Source organism: Crotalus tigris, unplaced genomic scaffold (assembly GCF_016545835.1).
Source record: "Crotalus tigris isolate CLP2741 ecotype Arizona unplaced genomic scaffold, ASM1654583v1 scf7180000018388.308857, whole genome shotgun sequence".
NCBI classification, from domain to species: domain Eukaryota; kingdom Metazoa; phylum Chordata; class Lepidosauria; order Squamata; family Viperidae; genus Crotalus; species Crotalus tigris.
The window spans coordinates 181973-203517 of NW_024096976.1; the positions used below are offsets into that span (position 1 = coordinate 181973).

Consider the following 21545-nt stretch of genomic DNA (forward strand, 5'->3'; position numbering starts at 1 on the left):
ATGTTGGAGTTAATGGGAGTATGAGATGAAGAACATCTGAAGACTGCAGGTTCCCCAGTCTGCCCTAGAGTAACAAGATTTATTCTAAAAGCAAGTAAACAGGAATAAAATCCTGGCAAAAATATTTGTTTTGATGTGGCATTTATAAAATTTTTTTCATTCAGATTTTATAGAACTCTGTTATTTATCTGTACTGCAAATTGCAGGACTCACCCCTGATTTTACATCATACAATATGTGTGTGAGGATAATTTTGAAAACAGCGTGGGATCGACTGCTCTCTTCATTCATGTTTGTTGCAGCAACTGTACGAGATTTATTGCCTTCAGACATCAAAGATTCTATATCCTACATAAAAGAATCACAAAACATATTGTATTTTAGTGAGATATGATAACTTGAGATATGAACTAAGCCATGTGACTCATTCAACAAATCATAAACAAACCACAGCTTAATGTGATGTCTTGTCTCAGTCACTGAAGTCTTGGTTTTATCAAGAGGCTAGAGAATGCTACAGTATGTTCAGTGAGCACAACAAGTTCTTATTGCTCCACATAAATCATGGTTTTATAATATATTTCCCTGATTTATCCTAAATGCTATATGCACAGATCAGAAAAATAACACACTGCTTCTGTTTTGTCAAACTGGCTAATTAAAGTATTACTTGACAGCAAAAAAAAAAAAAACATTTTAGTTATCTTTAGTTATCTTCAGTCACCAGGGTGGTGATGGATTTCTAAAATAAAAATTAGGGAAGTTCAAGCAACCTTGGAGACCTCATGTTCTGTGACATGGAATCTCTAGCCACCCACATCTCTGATAGGCATGGGTGCTAGTTCAGTAGAAAGACTATCTATTCTGGAATCACAGAGTTGAAAGAAATCTTAGAGGTCATCTAGTCAAAGACATCTTCTCCTTCTCATTTGGTGTTATATACTTCAGAGACCTCTGCTTAAAAGCCTCCCGTACAGAAGAGTCCACCACTTTCTAAAGACATCTGTATGGCTTCAATATGTTCCAAACATCATTTGTTCAGGGGCCTCTAGGAGTAAGGTCTGAGGAACTCAGGTTACAATTTTGCTTAGTATTTTCATTAGGACATATTAAAATTTTTCAGCTAAAATGTGAGTATTGCATCTGAACTATTTGGGCCTTGATTGCATTCAGTATGCTTAATGTCCTTATTTGAATAAGAGAAATTCTCCTACTGAAACTTGGAAGTGTAACAAAAGCAAGACATGATGTACGCATGTGCATAGATGCATGCTTTACATATATTCATTCATTAAATCTTACAGCAGCTTTATATAGTAGATTAGCATTATTATTACTCTGTTGCAAGGCAAGCTGAGAGAAACTAAGACAGATGGCTTTAGAACGTGGTGGACTCTCCTGTATCGGAGGCTTTTAAGCAGAGGTCTCTGGGGTACACTGCACCAAAGGCAGCCATTAAATGGCCTTTGAGGTCATTTTCAAATGGATGATTTTATGAGATGACTGGATTATGTTAGACTACTCAGCAAGTTTGCTGCAAAAGTCAACCAATAAAATTTATACTTTATTTTAAACCTCTGAAAAACTCAAAACAAAGCAGTATTCAAATTTTAGTTTACAAACAGAACAATTTCATCAAAACATCATGTGCAAATTTGCCCTAAAATTACACTGAAGTTGGAGGAAGAGTTTTTGTCTGCAGTAGTGTACATGTTCTGAACAGGAGTCATGATTTATACTCAGTGTAATATATTTCCCTGTGTTTTTGACTTGGTTTTTTGTGAGTCCCAGTTAGATTGTTGAAGTGCAAATATTCTCAGACACTTCAGGCTATTGCTAAAGTTCTGCAAACAAGCCTTCCACAATTTCTTGCTAAACTAGTTTTGCAAGATCTTTCTCTTCTTTCTTTAAAGGCAAAGATAAAATCTCCTGATGACCTCATGAAAACATCCGGGTAGTTTAAAGGTAAAGGTTTCCCCTGTCCAGTCATTTCCAACTCCATGGGATGGTGCTTATCTCCATTTCTTAGCCAAGGGAGTCAGTGTTGTCCAAAGACATTTCCATGATCATGTGGCCAGCATGACTGTGCACCAAGGTGCACAGAACGCTTGCTAATAATATGGAAGTGGTTTTACCACTCCCTCCTTCTCAGATGTTTTTTCAGCTGATATTTCCCATTCAAATGGTCTCCCATTCAAATGTTAACAACTCCACCCCTTCTTAACTTTCTGAGCCAGCCAAGTCAGTTAGGAGCTGTGTTATGAAATCAGAGCTGATACCCAAGATTATAGTTCTATAGATGCCTTCCTCATTCTAATTTCCACTAGAATGCAACAGACTAAAATATCATCCACTATCAACTACCATAGTAATGCTAGTTGCAGACAACAGGAGTTGTAATTCAGCAAATTTCTGCAGCATTACGTGGGTTTATATGGCAGAAATGAAGATGGGGGCAAACAAATAATCTTAGTGTGCCTCGTTAGCTTTACAGCTATAAACATTCGAAGGATGAGAGCCTCCTAAAAGGCAGTTCATAACTGCAAGGGCACTGCGGGTGGAAACATACTGGTTAGGCAAATACAGCAAAGATATTAAAAACAAGATAATGATATTTCAAACAACACTTTATCTTTGCTTCTGGTGATGCTGGATCTCAATTGTTAAACTTCATCTTAAAATACAACACAAGAGAAGTATCTTCTGTAAAAAATGTGCAGGTGACTTCTACCGTTAATCTTGGAAAGCCATTGCTAACCAAGCACAAGGATCACTAGGCCAGACAGATCAGTTTGTCAAAGATCTGTTTAACTGTACTGAAACCATGATGCTCCCTCTCATCAATCCTGAACAGACCATGGACAAGATGGGGAAGGCATGAGGTTTTCTTTTCCCTCCCACTGACTTTGTTTCTGCACTTCAATTCCAGAGATCCTGTGCAAAAATCCCTAGTGAGGGGAATTGGTTGGACCCTTCCTTCCAGTGATTTTGCTTACTGAGAAATCCCAGGTTAACAGATTAGAATTGCTACATCTTAACTGATTCACTATTATTTTCTAACGTACTGTAAGCTGTTTTGGATATATGTTCTTGTAGAAAAGAGGTATATAAATAATTGGGTGATGATAACCATTCCACTGAACATTATTAGGTAAGCCTATTATAATGAATTTCTTTACCTTGTAATTGGCAACAGCTAGTTTTGAAAGACCATCTACATAAGGTCCATAAACACTGTGCTCTCTGACTTTTAAAGATTGACGGCTCCTGTTTAAAAGCAAACATAGAACAAGAGGTTACATTTCAAGAATGTAAATGGGCAATATTGTCCATGCAATACTGTCAGTGAGGCACTTCTGAGTCATGCTGATTCACATTTGCTTAGACCTTTCCTCTTAACCTCAAATCAGGTTTCAATTTTGATTGGACTGTGTCCAGCATATAAAGATGCTTTTGGCTGACCAATTTCAGTGTCCATCTTGGGGGAACTAATTCACTCTTCTCAAGGTGAATTTCTCAACAACAAAAATACTATCACACAAAGATAAGAAAAAAGACAGAGGCTATCCAGATTGCATGTTATCAAGATAACAGTCAACATACTGCTCCAGGGACTATTTAAAACATTTAACAGATTTTTGACCTTAAATTTCCCTGAGGTAATTTTGAGATTTAAAAACCTACTCAAATAGTTAAGATAGTTATTTTCCTTCCCACTTCTCCCCCACCCCAGCCAATTACTGGGTATAGTTAACAGAAAAGGGGCAGGATAGATGGAACCATGGATTCCCATTCTTCCATGAAATATAAGAAATCCTTTACACCTAGGAGCAGCATCAAACACTGTCAACACTATTTTTGAAAAACTCAGCAGACTCTTACAAGTAAATTAAGCTTTATTTTAAAAAAGTAAATGGATTTTTTAAAAAAAGTTTTAAGTAAACCTTGTCTGAGAATGCTAGAATCCTGCAAATTTCAGTATTGGGAATTTCAGCAAGACTTTAAGAATTTTGGAGGGGAGAGGGGGCAGAGAACTACTTGAAGACTGCCATATAGTGGGTGATAATATAGATTCACTTAGCTGAGTTCTGGTGGTGAAGCAAAAGAGAGTGGCTCTCTTAAATTCCAATGAAGACTCTTTCCCGGCCTATTTAGGGAGGCTTAGGATAAAATTAAGCTCTTTCTGCATGCAAAGCATATGCTTAATTACCGAAAGAAGGCCCATCCCCAGAAACAAAAATTACTGGTTTTGCTCTGAAGGAATGCATGTTGACCTTGTGAGGAATGCAGAAGAAGGAGACTTCCACGCCCACCAAATGATTACGGGGTTGCCTGCAATCTCGGTGTTCCCCAAACCCTTCCTTACCCCTTTGGGTCCAGCAGATCTCTGACTTTCTCATTATAAATCTCCATGTAGGATACTTCCACCTTAAAACTCTGCTCTTCGCTCTCCTCTTGCTGGGCTCTTTCAAAAAGACTGCTACAGAGCCGAGGTATTAGTCCAGGTTCATCAGCTGTGCCCATCATTGTGTAGGATTTTCCAGATCCTGCATAAAAGAGAAATAAAACATGTTTTAAGAAATTAGAAATGTTGGGAAAGCCCCTGAAGTTTTAGTGAGGACATTTATAAATAAATCTACAAGCAGATTTAGGTAACTCTTCCATTATTAGGGATGAAAAGATGAAGCAAAAGTATTATTCTGAATTCATGGGAAAAAGTTCCTTTACAAATATTACAGCCCAACATTTCATGCCTTACAGAGTGTAAATAAATGGTTATAGTTCTACAAATCAAGCTAAGTCTAATTGAATTTATTGACTGAGCTGGATGAATAAATTACTATAACTATCTTGTTTTCTCTATCACATGGGAAAAATGTGTAAACATACAAAACTGGTTTGTCAAATTGCATAGGTGAGTTGGAGCACTGTAACGGTCTCCCTGTGCTATTACATCAAGGTCAGTTATACCACTGGCAGCAGATGCTTATCTGCTTAATGTGAAAAAGAATCAAGCCGTAGATAAATAAGGGTTATATCTGGTTGCATCCCTACAGAACAAATATTATCCTGGATCTCCAGCTCTTTTGTTTGCTATATATAAATTAAACAAAATATATCAAGGAGAGTCAAGGATAGGAAATTCCTGTCTTGTCCTCAACCCATAGTTACCATAAATATTAACTCACTATTATTCTGTGCCCAATAGTAGCTAGTATCTTCAGTGGCTAATGGAAAACAAAAAGACAAGCTGTTTTTCCCTTCTCTCCCTTCTCCTCTCCCCTCTCATTTTTCTATTTCTCTTAACCTTACTGTCCTTCATACCTGTGTTTCCCCCAAAATGCACCTGCATTTTCTGCATTGTTTGATAAAAGCACATCTTCTTTCCTCTGTCCTTACCACTTTCTAAAGAGGGATGATTGAGAGCATCCTGTCATATTGCATTACACTCTGGTTTGGAACCATCACTGCTTCAGACAGGAAGGCAGTGCAGAGAGTGGTGAGAAAAGATTATTGGCAATTCCCTCCCTTCCATCCAGGACATAGCATAGAAGCATTGCTTGAACAGGGTCTGCAGGATTGTCTGGAATGCTACACATCCTCTTCACAATCTGTTTTCCTTGTTACCTTTTGGGAGGAAGCTTCATGGCATCCAAAACAGAACATCCAGATTCAGTCACAGTTTTGTTCCATACAGTATTAACCTTGTGAACTCTCAAGCTTCCTCTTTCCGCTATGTCTTCAAGATGGACAGTGATTAATATTTATATATAAGAGTGTAGGTATATACATATGTTGTATATAGCATGTTTATATGTGTGTTATGTATGTGTACACTTTTGAGAGCAAGCAACAGAATTTCATTTTTAATGTGCGCCAGTATGTCCACGGTAAAAAAATGACAATAAAAGTTATCTTATCTCTTATCTTATAAGACCAGGTCTTATATTAATTTTTGCTCCAAAAGACGCATTAGGGCTTATTTTCCAGTTAGGGCGTATATTCGGGGAAATATGGTACTAAATGCGACTTTCTGGCTGACGATTTTAACGGGCTTATTTTTGGGGTGGGGCTTACATTACGAGCATCCTGAAAAATTATGCTAGGGCTTATTTTCAGTTGGGTCTTGTTTTCAGGGAAACACGGTATTATCTTTACCAAGTTAGAGCCATGTGGAGTACAGTCAACATTAATATAATTGTTTAAAAAATGACAATAAAACATCTGGCTCATATTTATAAGCCTGCATAGTGGGTTTCATTCATTTGGCATTTTAAAGAGGAGTGAACAACATTTTTGCAGCTAGTGTCAGTTGGTCTCTGCAGTGGTTGTGGTTGGTAATAACATCTAAATAGATAAGATCAAATTTTCATTCTTTCCTGTGGGGTTAAAACTGGAAAGCAAAACTGATGCCTGGAGCCAAGTAGAGACTCATAGAAATAGTTTTCTCCTTAACTTCCCCTGGTTGGCTCGGGAATTCCGGGAGTTGAAGTCCACAAGTCTTAAAGTGGCCAAGTTTGAGGACTTCTGCCCTTATAGAAGTAAATCAATTTGATCCAGAAAGATTTGGGTTTTATTAATGAGAATTTTATTTCAGTTCTTAAAATTCTTCCCAAAATCTAACATTTTGGTCTTGCTAATTTCTGATGTATACCTTGGAGGTCTGTAGGTTGGCTATCTTTGCTTTAAATTATGGCAAAATGGCAGAATGTTGGGGGATAATTTTAGAAAATTTAACTAATTTATTCTTCAATATGTCTAAAGAGCTACACTCTGAATCAGTCCATCTAAAGCAGAGGTGGGGAACAATGGCCTCTTTATGAGTTGTGCACATAACACCCAGAATTTCTGAGACAGCATGGCTGGCTCAGGAATTTTGGGAATTGAAGTCCCCAAGTCATAGAAGGGCCATTGTTCCCCATTCCTGATCTAAAGAATAGTCTACTCCCCATACAACCTGCTTGTTTTGATTGTTAACTGCTTTGTGGTTGACTCAAGTTTGGTAGGTGAATATGCTGGATTAGGACTTCTTACCTGCAGTTCCCAAACTCCCTCCTTTCACCCCAAACCAATCATGCCCAAACCTTTCCATTAACTGTAAACTAATATTAAGCCACTATGTGTGAGTTGTGCAGCTATATAACTCTGTTAAATAAATAAATAAATTGGTAAACATTTTTTATTATTATTTAGCTTTCGATATTGCATACTTTCCTCTATTGAGAACCAATTTGGTGTAATGTTTAAAGGCAGCAGACTAGAAATGGGGAATCTGAGTTCTAGTCCTCCCCTAGCATAAAACTGTCAGGTGCAAGAAGTCAGGGAACCAGAGTAGAATTCAAAAGTATTAAAGTTTATTTCATACTACCTATACACAATGATCTGAACAATCAAGGCAAATTGGCACCAGATAAGAGTCAATGGATTTCAAGGATGGGGGCTGGACCTAGGTCTCTTATTGGGGCATAGAGATTCCAAAGCGATGATGCATTTGACCCTGCCCTTGGGCTCAACCTGGTCATCTCCTACAAGAACTAGTTGAATTATTTGGATCAGGCACTCTAAGTGCTAGAAAGAAGACAATAGCTACTTCCAAAATAGTTATCAAGAAAAAACTACCAGGATTCAGACTGACTCAAGGAGCCATTGCAACAGTTTTATCTATCAATATTACACCAAATCTATTTTTCTGTTTCCCTTTTTATTGCAGTTCAGATGTGCATTACATTACTTAAGGTTATCATTTTTTTTAAAAAAAAATTGGGCTATATTGACAGCCTTGCTTGAAAGCAATATAAATATGAGCCACTCAAGACAGATAAGGGAGGAAATAGGATAATCATTCTATTGTACTGAAAAAAGCATAAGAAATCAAAACCAGCATTTGAAATTGAAGAAAGTATGAATAATTAAATTATGACTTATTTCTTTTACCTTGATGTGTTGTTTGATATTGTTCCTAATTTGTTCAATAATCAAAACTAACACATTTTCTTCTCCCTTCAATTTCTACCTTGCTAATGCTTACCAGTCTGTCCATAGGCAAAAATGCACGCATTGTAACCGTCAAAGGCATTCTGGAGAATGTTCTCACCAAGGCACTTGAAAACAACATCTTGACCTAAAATTAGAACAAAAAGATTCAGATTATGGGGGGAGGAAGAATAAAAAAAAATACCTTTGTTAAACCTCTCAAAAGCTTCAAACACTTCTAATGTGTGAAAACATTTAATGTTTTTCATCTGTGTCCAAAGTCAATGGAGCCTTCAACGGTGGAAAGCACAAAGCAGATACTCATCTTGACTACGCCAAGATATCCAGTAACTTCCTTTGGAGTTGCTCTGTGTTTAGCCAGCACCGGATGAATTATACTGAAGCATATCTTATGAAAAAAAAAAACCCTCTGACCTCAAGAAAACCACTGCCATTATTGTTGTTGTTGTTATTTGAATTCCAGGCAACCCCCCCCCCCACCCCAAGAACCTTACTAATCACACACTTTCTTCCAGGAATCTCACAGAGGCATGTATAGGGGTTATCTGATTTTATATCACAGCCATTTTGCAAAATTTATTTGGGTAAGGAATTGATGACCTTCATTAATTAAACAGGAATCTGAACCCATCCTATCCCTAGTTTTGAGTCTTTATGGTTAATTTATTCAAACTCAGCCCACAGGATTAGGCTAAAATGAGACTGAATAATTTATAGTTCAGCACGTTATGGGAATCCAGATCATGATGTTAAATCATGATATATTTTTTAGGCATGAGATACTGTGAACGTGCAATAACTCTGCTTTGTTAACTTAAATTTAGGGTTTAACATGCTGTCTGAATCTAACAATAATATCTGATCCCAATCTGTCCTCTCAAAAGCATAATCTACATCTTCTTCTTCTGTTTTGTTTGGGTTGTCCCTTGCTTTTGTTCTCCTTTGTATGATAATAATGCAAAAGTGACTTGGTATCTTCTAAATGCTATGCTCTATAATAGAGGGAAATCACATGACAGCTCTTCAGAAATAGAGTTGAGGGTCTTCTGGGGAAGAGAGGGGAATCTGATGCTGGTCCTGAAATTTATTTTCTTTTTCTAGAAATGTGTTCACAATGAGGAAGCTCTCTTAAGTTCTGGAGACGACCTTTAAATCTTCTCTAACTCTTTTGAGAAATGATTGCTAAAGTCATTGTTCCCCTCATCAGCGTTCTTCACCATTACAATGATACCTGCATATTTTTCTTTGTTAGTTTCATCCATAGACCAGAAGCAGTGATCATAGGCAAACACCTGCAGAGATATAAATACATTATAAACATTTAATTTAAAAGCTTTCTATGATATTGTGGTAAAGTGAACAAGCCAATTAGCTGATCTGGTCATATACAGTTCTGAAATACTTGTCTGCCCACTTGATTTGATTTGATTTCTAGAATTTCAATGATACTCCATTCCAGGCTTGCTATGAGGATACCTACAGTATTCAACTTACAACCATAATTGAGTCCAGAATTACAATCATTAAATTATTGCAGCTGTAAATTGAGGCATTAAGTGAACACCATGATCGTTAAGCGAATGCCATGGTTGTTAAATGAATGCTGTGATCGTTAAGCAAATCCATTTTACCCAACGAGTATTTTTTTGTCACTAAGCAATCAGTCATAAGTCAAGGACTACCTGAACAGTTCCTCCCTGTACAGCAGCTAATTTTCAACAATACAGATTTCCTCAGCCTGGATTTACCAGACATATTGGATTACAGCTCCCATCATCTCTAGCTTGTACCACTACTTGCTGTAAGCAGTGATGGAAGTTAGAGGGAAGCTGTAGTCTGACCCACCCACCTAGAAACAGAATAATAAAGTTGGAAGGGATTTGGGAGGTCTTCTAGTCTAACCTGCTCAGACAGAAAACCCTATACCATTTCAGAGAAATAGTTGTCCAGTCTCTTCTTAAAAATTTCCAGCGTTGAAGCAACCACAATTTCTAGAGGCAAGTTGTTTCATTGGTTAATTGTTCTGTCAGGAAATTTCTCCTTAATTCTGGGTTGGTTCTCTCCTTGGTTAGTTTCCATCCATTGCTTCTTGTTCTGTCTTCAGGTGCTTTGGAGAATAGCTTGATTCCCTCTTCTATGTGGTTGTTGCTCTTCTCTGTATTTTTGCTAGAGTCTCAACATTTTTTTTACATTGTGGCAACCAAAACTGGATGCAATATTTCAAGTGTGGTCTTACCAAGGCATTATAAACTGGTATTAACTCTTCATGTGATCTAGGACTGTGTTGGCTTTTTTGACAGCTGCAGCACATTCCTGGCTCATATTTATGCTGGAGAAGACTGAAGAGCAAGACTGAGCAACATTAATTTTGCCTCCTAATTTTGCTTTCACACACTGCCTGGAGCAGATTTCTTCTGACTTCTATTTAAGTAAGTTTTTTTTACAGTTTCCAATTGCCACAGGTTAGAAGAAACTAATGGTAATAGTTGCACATTTCTAATTCATACAATGATACATATGTATGTTATGGGATTTGTCCCTGACCCCATTCTAACCTATTGATTGGGGGTTGAGACTGATGCCAGATGATATGTTTATTTATGTTAAGAATCCACTGATTCTTATATCCATACATGGCTATTTGCTTATTTTCTAATGTATAAAGCAAAAATAAATATTTAGAGAAAAGGCATGAGAAAGAAGATAAAGTCTTCTGCATTTTAATTCTTCAGTTGCAGAATAAAAAGAAACTACTAGGGAACAACAACTGCAATCTGAATCTGTGCAAGGATGAGAAACTGACTCTAAAACCAAAATACAAAAAACAGAAACAAAAAACAAAACCCCCCAAAACCCCTAGCACTCTTTTACCCACAACCCTCAATCCTCAATATGTGCTACTGTTTTCCAATTTTTTTCTTCTGATTTATGACTTGGCTGCCAGTGAAATATGTGGCTTGTTTTAAAGAGAGAGAAAGAAGGAAAAGCAGTTTCAAATGTTTTCCCCTTCCTCTTGCAATAGTACTGAATACATCTGGAAAGAAGTAGAAAATATTTTGGCAAAGTATTGAATATGATTCACCACCCAATGCTGCACAGTATTATAAAAATCTTTTACCTTTGCTTGGCTCCTTCAGTTCCATGAGGAAACACAACAGGACATAACAGAAGAGGAAGGGGGAAGAAAAGAAACTGATTAAAATGTACGTATTTTAAATGCAAAGGAAATAGCAAATTTAAAATACATTAATCAACATCAGGTCAAGAAAACCCACATATGCAATGTATTCTCTTTGAGTTTTGGAGAACTGTGAAAAGAAACCCAACTGGCTTTGAATACAAGAACTTTCTTTGGAAGTGATACAAGCATAACAAGGTCAACAAACAAATGCATTTCGAAAGAAGGAATCCAAAATTTGCAACAAGATCGACACAGTGCTCTCATTATCATCATTATATCTTAAATAGTAACAGTAAGTGTTTTCTCCAGTTTAATGTCCTTCAGATATGTTGGAGCTCGGTCTACAAAGAACTGCTGAATGCCATCTTCTTTCTGTTCATGGAGGCAACCATGTTCTCGTAAGCTATCCCTTACTCACCAAATTTGAGAGGCAGCTACTCTAATGTATTTTAGGCTCCATTCTTCACTCATGCCTTTCTGGTTTGTATTTTCAAAGAATAATTCTCCATTTTCAATAATAATAGGAATAAAGCTTTATTATTCAATATTGTTTTAAAAACTACATTTTTTTACTTCTGCTTACTGCTTCAAGAGGGGGCATATCAATATACTGCATTAAATAAATAATAATAATTCCCAGCTACCGCTAGCCATATGCCCAACATATTTACTAGATGAAGATAGGAGAAAACTACATTCATAGATTGAATGAGATAACATCTTTGGGTGATTTTAAATTGTGGTTTATAAGTGTAATGTTGATAACATGAATGCTTCAGAGTTTACATTGGACTTTAGTTTAAGGAGGGTGACTTAAAGACTCTTGTCTGAATCATATGCCACATCATAGCTTGAAGTAACAAAACATGGGAAGTCCTGATCTTATATACTCCTCTCAAGTGGGGGAAGAAACTGGAAGCTCCACATGACATGAAGTTTGCTAAGGTTTATCCTTCTAACAGTCAACAATATGCAAACCAGATTATAATGCTAGTTATATTTATATGACTCTGGTATCATGGATTGTCATTGCTCCAACATTCATTCCCCTCCCCCCCCTTTTGATATAATTGTTGGCCATCCTTATCTCTGACACCACTCACAGAAATTCAAATGCAATACTCAGTTCATATTGGCTGTAAAATCTGAAAAATCTGGACAGGCAAGAGAGAAAAAACAGCAATGAAATATACTGTCTAGTGTAAGAGAGTGCCCATTATATTTTATTCCTCCCTCACCTCACTATGAGGAGAAACAGGAGGAAACCAGATTCTCCTTTTCTGGTCATTTTTGCTTCAGTAAAAAAGAGACATTTGCTTCCTGCTGGGTCATCTAAAGTTATCCTTAACCATTCCTGATCCTTTCATATTGTCCATCACATTAAGCGCCTTTCTCTACAAAAAGCAGTTAGCTTTTTATGCTTACTGAGCTTTACTATTTGGAATATTCTCCCCACCCCCAATTCATGTAAGAATTTTTTTTTTTGTACTTTGACAAACTGGGATTCTATGAACCTGCCTATATATCCTTTATATAGGGGGGAAAGCTATCTGAGAAAGAATTTTCCATTAGTTTACACAGAATGGCTTAATTAAGACATATGGCTAAATTTTACACCTCCTAATCAATCTATACAACTAAACTGTATGGAAGTCACTCAATTGTCCAGACCCTAAAACTACTGAGACGCATTATCAAGTGACTGTACAATTATACACTGAGCTCCTTCAACTTAGCTCTTCATAGTCATCTAAATCCAATAATACTATAAACAAATTTCAGTTTCTTATCGGATCTCTGCCAAAAGATTTATAGCAGTTATCAATATCTTTTTGCCATTCCATTAAAAGAGTATCTGCTTAAAGCTCTACCCAACTGAATTAGCCCTAGCAAATTGGAAGTAAGGTAGAAGGGTGAGATGAGCCTGGCAATTTTTATAAAACATGGACCCAGAAGTGGAAAAATGTCAGATGACTCTTTTCAATTAATAGATTGAATGAGGTTTTCTGATATAATCTTGCCAAATATAGTATAGAGCTTGAAGATGGTACACAAATTGATCCACTAGACATGTTTATCTCAGGAGTCCAAGGAAACAATAAATCTCCATTATGATATCTAAGTGTTTAAACAAGCGCAAAAAGCCAATAGCAAAATGATATTTAGACCCACCTACATTCCAAAAACAGATAGATGTTATTACTTTGGTCTTACATAGTGATGCCCCTCCCATGTTCTCACTGGGTTACAAACAGCAGTAAAATATAACTCCAGTAAAAATATTATTTTTTGTACAAGGTTATTTTAAATGGGGGTTATACTTTATATATAAGCAGTTCAAAAGGCTAATGTCAACTAACCATTGTATTCTTTCAACATCAATGAGAACACAGTTTTTATTAATTTTATTTTTAGAACAAAAAACAAAAGCCTTCAACTGAAAGGAAAATTCTCACCTAGCTAAGAGAAATGGTGGATATAACCCTGTAATACCAACCATAACATGGGCATATAGGTATGTAAGTTTACATTATTTTTTCATATTTTCTTTTGAAAAAGTACTAAATAAATTATCTATAAAAGCAGATCTACGTAAATATTCTGGAATTTATTTTCGCAGACAATACATTCTTATCTTCAAAATGCCCTTAGAATTTAAAATTGCAAAATCCAAATTCCAATGTGGTATAGCAGGTAATACTCAAATAATTTTTCATCAAACAGATTTCTTCAAGCGTGCCATGAAACCTCAGACTAACCCTAAATTTAATGCATGATAGAAAACAGAATGACATTTTTTTAAAAAAAATCTATTTCCATTTCCATAGTTACCACTGCATGATTTATATTTTAATTATTTTTATCTCTGCTTTCATTATTTTAGATATATTCCCGATGTTACAAATATATAATCTATTCTTGTAAAATTTTTATGTCTACTAGAAAAATATGTATATTTTTTGATTGCCATGTAATTCTCTCCGAACAGCTTTTAATCTATTTCTATTAATACATTTTCTTAAATCTGTATTATACTTTGTTTCTGCTTTTGATGGATTAGATTTATCAATTTCTGTATCCATAACCATATTATAATCACCTGCCATTATCACATAATCTTTTTTTATTTCTTCTATTTCTTTATATATCTTATTATAAAACTCTCTTTTATTTGTATTAGGTGCATACAAATTTGCTAAAGTGACCATAAATCAAACCTTGAATTATAAGAAATCTTCCCATATCATCCCTTTTTATGGCTTTTATCTTAAATTCAGTTCTTTTAGCTACCGTGATTGCTACCCCTCTTGCTTTTGATGTACCAAATGCCTTTTAATATACATAGCCCAATATAACCTAAATTCATGCACCCCTTCTTTCTTTTGATATGTTTCTTGTAAAAATACAATATCTATTTTCTCTTTGTTAATTGATTTTTCAATTTTGCTTCATTTTCTTCACTTTTCTCCGGATATCCACGTATACGTAAATTTGATTGGCATTGACGATCACATATCTCAATCAAATCCTTTTTCACCTTATGCATCATAGTTGTCTGACTTTTTAACACCTTCTCATGTTCTCCCATCTGCATCTTCACTTCTGTATTATTTTGTGTCATATCCTGACTTTGTTTCGCCAGATCTGTTATTCTTACATCCATATTATCCATTTTATCTTTTATTTGCTTCAAATCCTCCTTTATATTTGTCTTCATTTCTTTTATATTTATCTTCATTTCTCTTAATTCTTGTAAGAGAATATCAAGTTTATCTGGTTGAGTCAGTGACTTCTCAGGCAATTTTTTCCTCACATCCATTTCTAAAGCTTTTTCCACTCGAATCAGAATTTTTACACAGTCTATAGTCCATACACATCACTTCCTCCCTTTATCTTGTCCTTATCAACTTATCTCTGTGAAAGCAACATGATGAAAATAAATAAATCCAAAGGAAACAACTATCTTTATTACACACGCCTTATCAAGGCTCTGTCTTAAAGGTGTTTAATATTTTCACTTTCTCTAGATCTCAACACTTCGACTGAAAGGAGGGAGTAATAGGCCTTCACACTGTACACTTATAAATCAGCTATTATGTTTTCAGCTGTACTCCTTTAAACTCTCTCCAAATTCTTTCTCCTATCAGTCTTCAATCATAGGGTCCTTCCTCTCCCCATCAGCCTTCAAAGGCCTCTCAAGTCTCTTAGCAAAACATCCAAATTCAAAGCTTCTCTGGGAGAATGTCCAAAACTGAATCAAATACAATCCAAACTTCAGGAGGAAAGCAAGAGAAGTAATGTTTCATAATCTCTTAAATTTTCATAGTCCTTAATTGGGTGTTATATTTCTTAATCAATTCTCTGCGATGGTCCTGTCTGTCACCCATCCAAGCCACCTCCGACCCCCCCACACACAGAATACATTTATAGCCCCAAATAATAGAGCCTTGTCATAAACAAAGCCCCAAATCACAAAGAATTGAACAGCAGCAGAGTTTCAGGCCTTCCAGATAAAAAGAAAAAAGAAAAGCACCCCACATATACAAACATCAAAGCCAACCAATATATGGCTCTTCCTTTAATGGTAACAGCTGGCGAAAGAGGATGTTAAATAGATCCCTCTTTGTTGGGAATTAGTTTCACATGAATTAGAATGGAGAAATATATATTTGTGGGACTTCAAGATTATAATTTTGTTCTGGTTCTATTGACCTTATCCCCTCTTCACACTTTCTCTCTCTTTTTGTTATGTGTGTGTCTGGCTAAGAGACTAAAAAGGAAAATATTCTACATTCTAATATATAACAATATTAATCTTAAATAATAAAACGGAGTATTTCTGTTTTTAAAAAAGCCCTTGGAGACATCAGAATTACAGATGTTTTATTTGATGTTTATTCATTTCATCTGTCTAAAAATATACAAACTTAATTTTTGCTTCTCATTGTACTATAGAAAAGCATATTACTTAGCTAATCTTGGGCAGTTATAAGAAACCAATATACTTGGCTTCTTAAAAATGCTTTAAAAACCACAACAGATTGTAGTGGTAATAAAAATCAGTGAGCCAGTATGAGCAAGTGTCTGAGCTGAATAAAAACATAGGATCAAACAGAAGGGAAAAGCAATCCAAATTATAACTAACACCTATTCTTTCTAATAAAGGAGAATATTTGTAGTTCAGGTTTGACATGAGGGTCCTTGTTTCTCTTTGAGCTTGCTTGTTTTCTTGCAGACAGTTTCATTACCCAAACTAGGTAACATCACCAGTGCTACCGGTAGTAAGAAATGCAGTTTGTTGTCAATTTATATTCTAGTCACTAGTGCAGGGGTGTCAAACTGCCGGCCCACGGGCTGGACGTGTCACCAGGAAACCGTGCCCACCCCATTGCCGGCAATGGGGAAAAAGCTCCGATACGTCGCGTGACGCCACATGACGTCGTGAGTTTGACATGTCTGCACTAGTGGCTTGCCTTTCAGTGTTGGTGTGGGTGGTCTTACAGATTCTTTGGTTGGGCTGTTTATTTGCTTGCTTGCTTGGAGTACTGTTTATTTGATTGTTGGTCTGATGTTAACCTTGGAGTTAATCTATGTTGATCTGGGCGCTGATTGCTGGTGGAGAGGTGCTTGGGTCTTTTTGTTCCTTTTGGGCTGGGTGATAATTCCTTTTGCATAGTCTATAGATGTTGTATTGATGACTGATCTGTCAGAGTGCCAGGCTTCTAAAAATTCCTTGGTGTTTTTGGACTTGGCTTGGTCTAAGATGGTCACATTTTCCCAATTGAAACTATGGTTAAATCTGTCTATATGTTATGAAATTACAGAATTTTCTTCATGTCTTCTGACTGCTAGTTGGTGTTTGTGGATGCGTTCTGCCAGGTCTTCTACCTGTTTGTCCTATATGGTGGTGGTTACAGTCCTTACGTTGTATGTTGTAGATGATTCCTGTTTTTTCTTCTAGGGTTGTTGGATCTTTTGGTCTGCTTAGGATGTTTTGAAGGGCTTTACTTGGCTTGTGTGCCATGCTGATTGCATGTGGTAGTAGTCGTCTTTTGGTGGTTTCTGAGATATTCTTGATGTGTTGTAATTCTTTTTTAGGATTTGTGTTGGTTGTGCTGTATTGAGGTGAGTTGTCAGGTACTTTTTGGTAAAGTTATGTGGGTATCCATTTTGTTGGAATATGTTATATAGATGCTCTATTTTCTTTTTCTCCTGTAACTTGTTATAATTAACATTTCCCCACTACAGCTGTCTCTATAGTATACTATAAAAATTGTGGATATTGCATTTTTCTATGCCATCTCTGCAATGCAGCCCAACCTTCCCTATTTCTGTCATTCTGTGTTAACCATCTTTTCATTGGTGGGAGGAAAAAGAACTATGGGAGATGAGCTAATTTAGCAAAAAAAAAAAAAACAGGCAAAATTTCTTCTGTGTGTGACAGAAACTGCTGATGAATCCTTTAATGCAGTTACATTTCTGATTTTTCCTGCTAAATTTCTGGAGTTATATTTTCATTTTTGTTTTACATTTCCAAACTCCTATAATTGAATAGGTGGGTCATTTCAGAAAATGCCAGAAATCTACATACAGGAGACTTGTTTTTTTTTTAATGATATGAAATACTGCAAGATTTATCAGAGAGTGATGGATAGAAATAGAGAGTGGGAAAAGGAAACAAGTCCAGATTTTAGTGACAGATGGGCCAGGCAACAATCAAATGAAAGCTCAGTACTCAGCAGCACTTAGAGAAAAAGTAACTATATTCCAGGGCAAGAAGACAGCAAAGCATGAAAAGTATTTGGGCCTCTAAGGAGTATTTAAGTATTTCCATTTTCTTTTTCCTACAAGTCCAATTTTTGAAGAAATCAACATTTTTACTTAACATACATCCAGCCAGCCAGCCATCTGTTCTTCAAAAGCTTCTTTTACTTTTTTTATTCTTTGAATGGGCTTTCAACATCTGATATATTATTCTCGTACCAACCAAGAATAATTGTATTTATGAAGGACTGACTCTTGTCCTCTCAAATAAATGTAAAGGCAGATTAAAAACACTAATTTTATTCTGTTCCTTTTTCTTAATGTTGGATTTTTATTTCTTACCTTCACTGATTCTTTCTATCTCTCCTCCCAAGACTTTCTCTTTTGCTCTATTCAAATTTTCTGTTATTTATTTTGTATATTTCAACTGCAGAGCTATGCAATACACTGAAAACCTATCTCACTTTAATCTGGGTTCCTGGATCACTGAGTAAGTCTCTTCCCCTTGTTCCTGAGGTTCCACCCATCCACTGACAGATTGTCTTTGCCAAACAACCACAATGCAATGAGATTCTTACAATCAACAAAGCCAAACTGAATCATTGTCTCCTTGGATATAATATTCTGATATATCTAATGTTCTAATATAGTTTTACTATTAAAAAAGGGAGGAACTTTTCCCTATCCCTTTTCTCCATAGAAAGAATAATTTTATGCACTCCTATTACAGTACCTCCTTTCTACTGCAAAAGGATGGCATTGGCTTTGGCATAAATATATAAAATCTTTAATCTGAAAGAGAGAATGCTGTGACCTGGGAGATATTAACTATTCTACACAACTATGTATGTAGAAGCAGTTACTTACGTTCATGGAAGTAATATTAGCAAGTAGGGCTGTGCAACTTATTGGATTCAAAAACAAAAGGTGCTGGTTGATAGCACTTTTCTTCAGTTACTTAAGCAGCTGCATCTTTTCCCGGGATCTCACTCCTGTCCCCAGTGTATGCAGCAACAATTCCAGTAACAGAATTACCAAAAAAGGAGAATATTTGTAGCTCAGGGTTGAAATGAGGGGTCCTTGATGCTCTCTGAGCTTCCTTGTTTTCTTGCACACATTTCATTACCAAAACTAGGTAACATCAGCAATGCTAGTAAGGACTCCTTTTGCATAGTCCTTACTAGCACTGATGGCATTACGTAGTTCGGGTAATGAAACGTGTGCAAAAAAACAAGGAAGCTCAGAGAGCACCAAGGCCTCTTTCTCCATATAAACAATTCTATATCTTCATTCAAAAAGAGTATTGCACAAAGCGCCAAAGTAAGTGTTTTGCTTGTTTGAAATACATCACGCCTAAAAGCCTTTCCAATATTCCAAAAGCCTCTCTGCTTTAAACAAAAAAGAGTGATACACACACACACACACACACACACACACACGCAAAGAATATTTATTTGTAAACTTTTAAGCAAGCAAAAGTGTTCTACAAATTAGAAACGGACACAAGAAATTATTCTAACTTTATCTGCAAACATAGCTAGCTACAGTAACAGGTGGCAAACATTCTGCAAGTGGGAATCGTTAATTCGGCAGATGTTTCCCAGGGAAACTTTCCTATCAAAGCCTTGCTAGGAAGCACAGCCAATTTTCTCATCCTCTTCCTCTATCTTTAAAAAGCAACACATTAGGCTTTGATTAAACTATCCACGGCAGATGTGAAATATTAATATCATGCTTTCAACTTCTCAACAGTAAGTTAGTAGATAAGCTACATCTTGTTGAGAAAAATCCCAGTTGCTAAAATGTGTATCAAAGTAAGAAAAAGGAAGGAAATAGATGGGATGCTAATTATCTGCCATAGCAGCACCGGCCGGAGCTCAGGGAATGAAAGTGGGAGAGGCCATCATCCCCGCTCTCTCAGAAATCCTTTAGGTTTTACACAACTTGGCCTTCCTGCCTTGGCACAACAGTTCCACAAGTGCCACTATCTAGCTTTAGAGGTCAGCAATGTCCTGATCTGGCTTCCTCCTCCTCAACTCTGGTTGATGAGAAAGACAGGGAATCCCACAATCTGAGCACTTCCTTGCCAGAAAACTTGAGTCATAATAGTAATAATGGTGATGATAATTATAATGATGTCAAGGGAAATACACATTACAGCATCACCTCCTGGCCCTTCTAGCTTGAGGCACATGGCCAAAGAAACACATCTTCCCTTCCTTTTTCCAGGAGTTGCGGACAGAACAAGAAATTTAAGAAAACAAATTTATTTTTAAAAAAGAGGAACAATATAAACTTTCCCTTTAACTTTAGATAGCCAAATCACCAAAAGACAAATAAGTGAATGAAATAAAATGAGGAGTACTGATAAAACCCCAACAGAACCATGTATATAAATTTGCCATAACATATTTTATTAATTTTTATACTGCTCTTGCAGGGAAGCAGGTACAGGACCATAGTGGGTTTTAAATGCTTACGCGAATGAATGTGTTTCTCACATATTTTTAATTTTTAAATAAACTAGTTTAGGGCCAATTCAATGTACTTCTTTTACCTTCTGGCTCCAATCTCTAAGCGCTATTCTCCAAAGAAACAGCTTAGCTATGTTTCCTATGGATCCAGATAGTTTCACCTTTCAAAGTCCTGAAGATAGTTCTGTTGGAGTCATTGGGTTATCTGGCCTGTTAGGCTGAGTCATCAGCTGCAGTAGGCCAAGGTATGCGGAAGTCAAAAGTGAAAAAACAAGTTTGTGCCGTGCGGTGCAAGGGAATGTTGTTTTGGTGTTTGTTGGTGCCGTGTGCAACAGCTGTATAGTAGCGTGTGCAAAACAAAGTTAGCACGTGTAATATGCTAATATGCTGTGTCATAACAAATGTGGTTGGTGTAAGATGGTCACCAGGTGCCTATAAACCCGCCTTCTGATAACACAATAAAAGGGATGCTTCGTCTTTGTTCGAGGCTCCCATCCCGAGGAAACCACGTGTACGTGTCTGTTCTTCAACACCCATGGGAGACCGCTGGGCGCGAGAAAACCCACAAATGGTGACCCCGACGTGATTCAAATTTCTGAGCACGTCTCTGGGCACTGCAACTCAGGGCCGGTCGTCAGGATAGACGAAGCACCCTCCCAAAATATTACGTCTCTTGGTACCCTCTTACTCACTCAGCGGAAGAGCTTACTGCAACTCAGGGCCGGTCGTCAGAGCTAGACGAAGCACCCTCCCAAAACATTACCGTGAGTATGGGGACAGGATTCTCTAAGCCTCAGGTTGCGACCTCCCAGAACTTAGGGAATTGACCAAATCATCAATAATTGTTTTGAAAAACAATGGGAAAGATTTGCTGCTTCCCACTAAAAGGGATTTGATCCTTCTCTTAAAACATGTATATCTAAATTGCCTTGCATAGCCCGAAGGAGGATCCCTAAAAATGTCTGTGGGTTAAATTAGGAAAGTATTTTCATGAATGACCAGGATGTGTAAAACTGTGACTGTTAACTGTTTCAAATCCAAAGGAAAAAGAATTTTAAAGTCTGCTAGAAATTCTGCTTAAAATAAGCCACAAAAAGGAAAAACCTCACTCTGTTTGTCTGGCCAACAAA

At 36.6% G+C, this 21545-nt stretch overlaps 1 protein-coding gene across 5 annotated transcripts in view; it reads right to left on the reverse strand.

Annotated features, from left to right (window-relative positions):
• Positions 1 to 21545, reverse strand: part of KIF13B (kinesin family member 13B) — a 144496-nt gene that overhangs the window by 83310 nt on the left and 39641 nt on the right. For 4 of the 5 annotated variants that reach the window (XR_005557764.1, XM_039351968.1, XM_039351969.1 and 1 more), the window contains exons 1-7: positions 11271 to 11404; positions 11114 to 11126; positions 9227 to 9287; positions 8030 to 8122; positions 4367 to 4547; positions 3180 to 3267; positions 214 to 348 (exon numbers count right to left, since the gene is read on the reverse strand). Coding sequence is in view for 4 of the 5 variants with exons in the window: in XM_039351968.1 (XP_039207902.1) it covers positions 214 to 348; positions 3180 to 3267; positions 4367 to 4547; positions 8030 to 8122; positions 9227 to 9287; positions 11114 to 11126; positions 11271 to 11389 (690 nt within the window). In the remaining variant the exon portion in view is untranslated. Of the gene's footprint in view, positions 1 to 213; positions 349 to 3179; positions 3268 to 4366; positions 4548 to 8029; positions 8123 to 9226; positions 9288 to 11113; positions 11127 to 11270; positions 11405 to 21545 lie in introns of those variants that run through there. The other variant, XM_039351970.1, reaches the window with a different exon arrangement.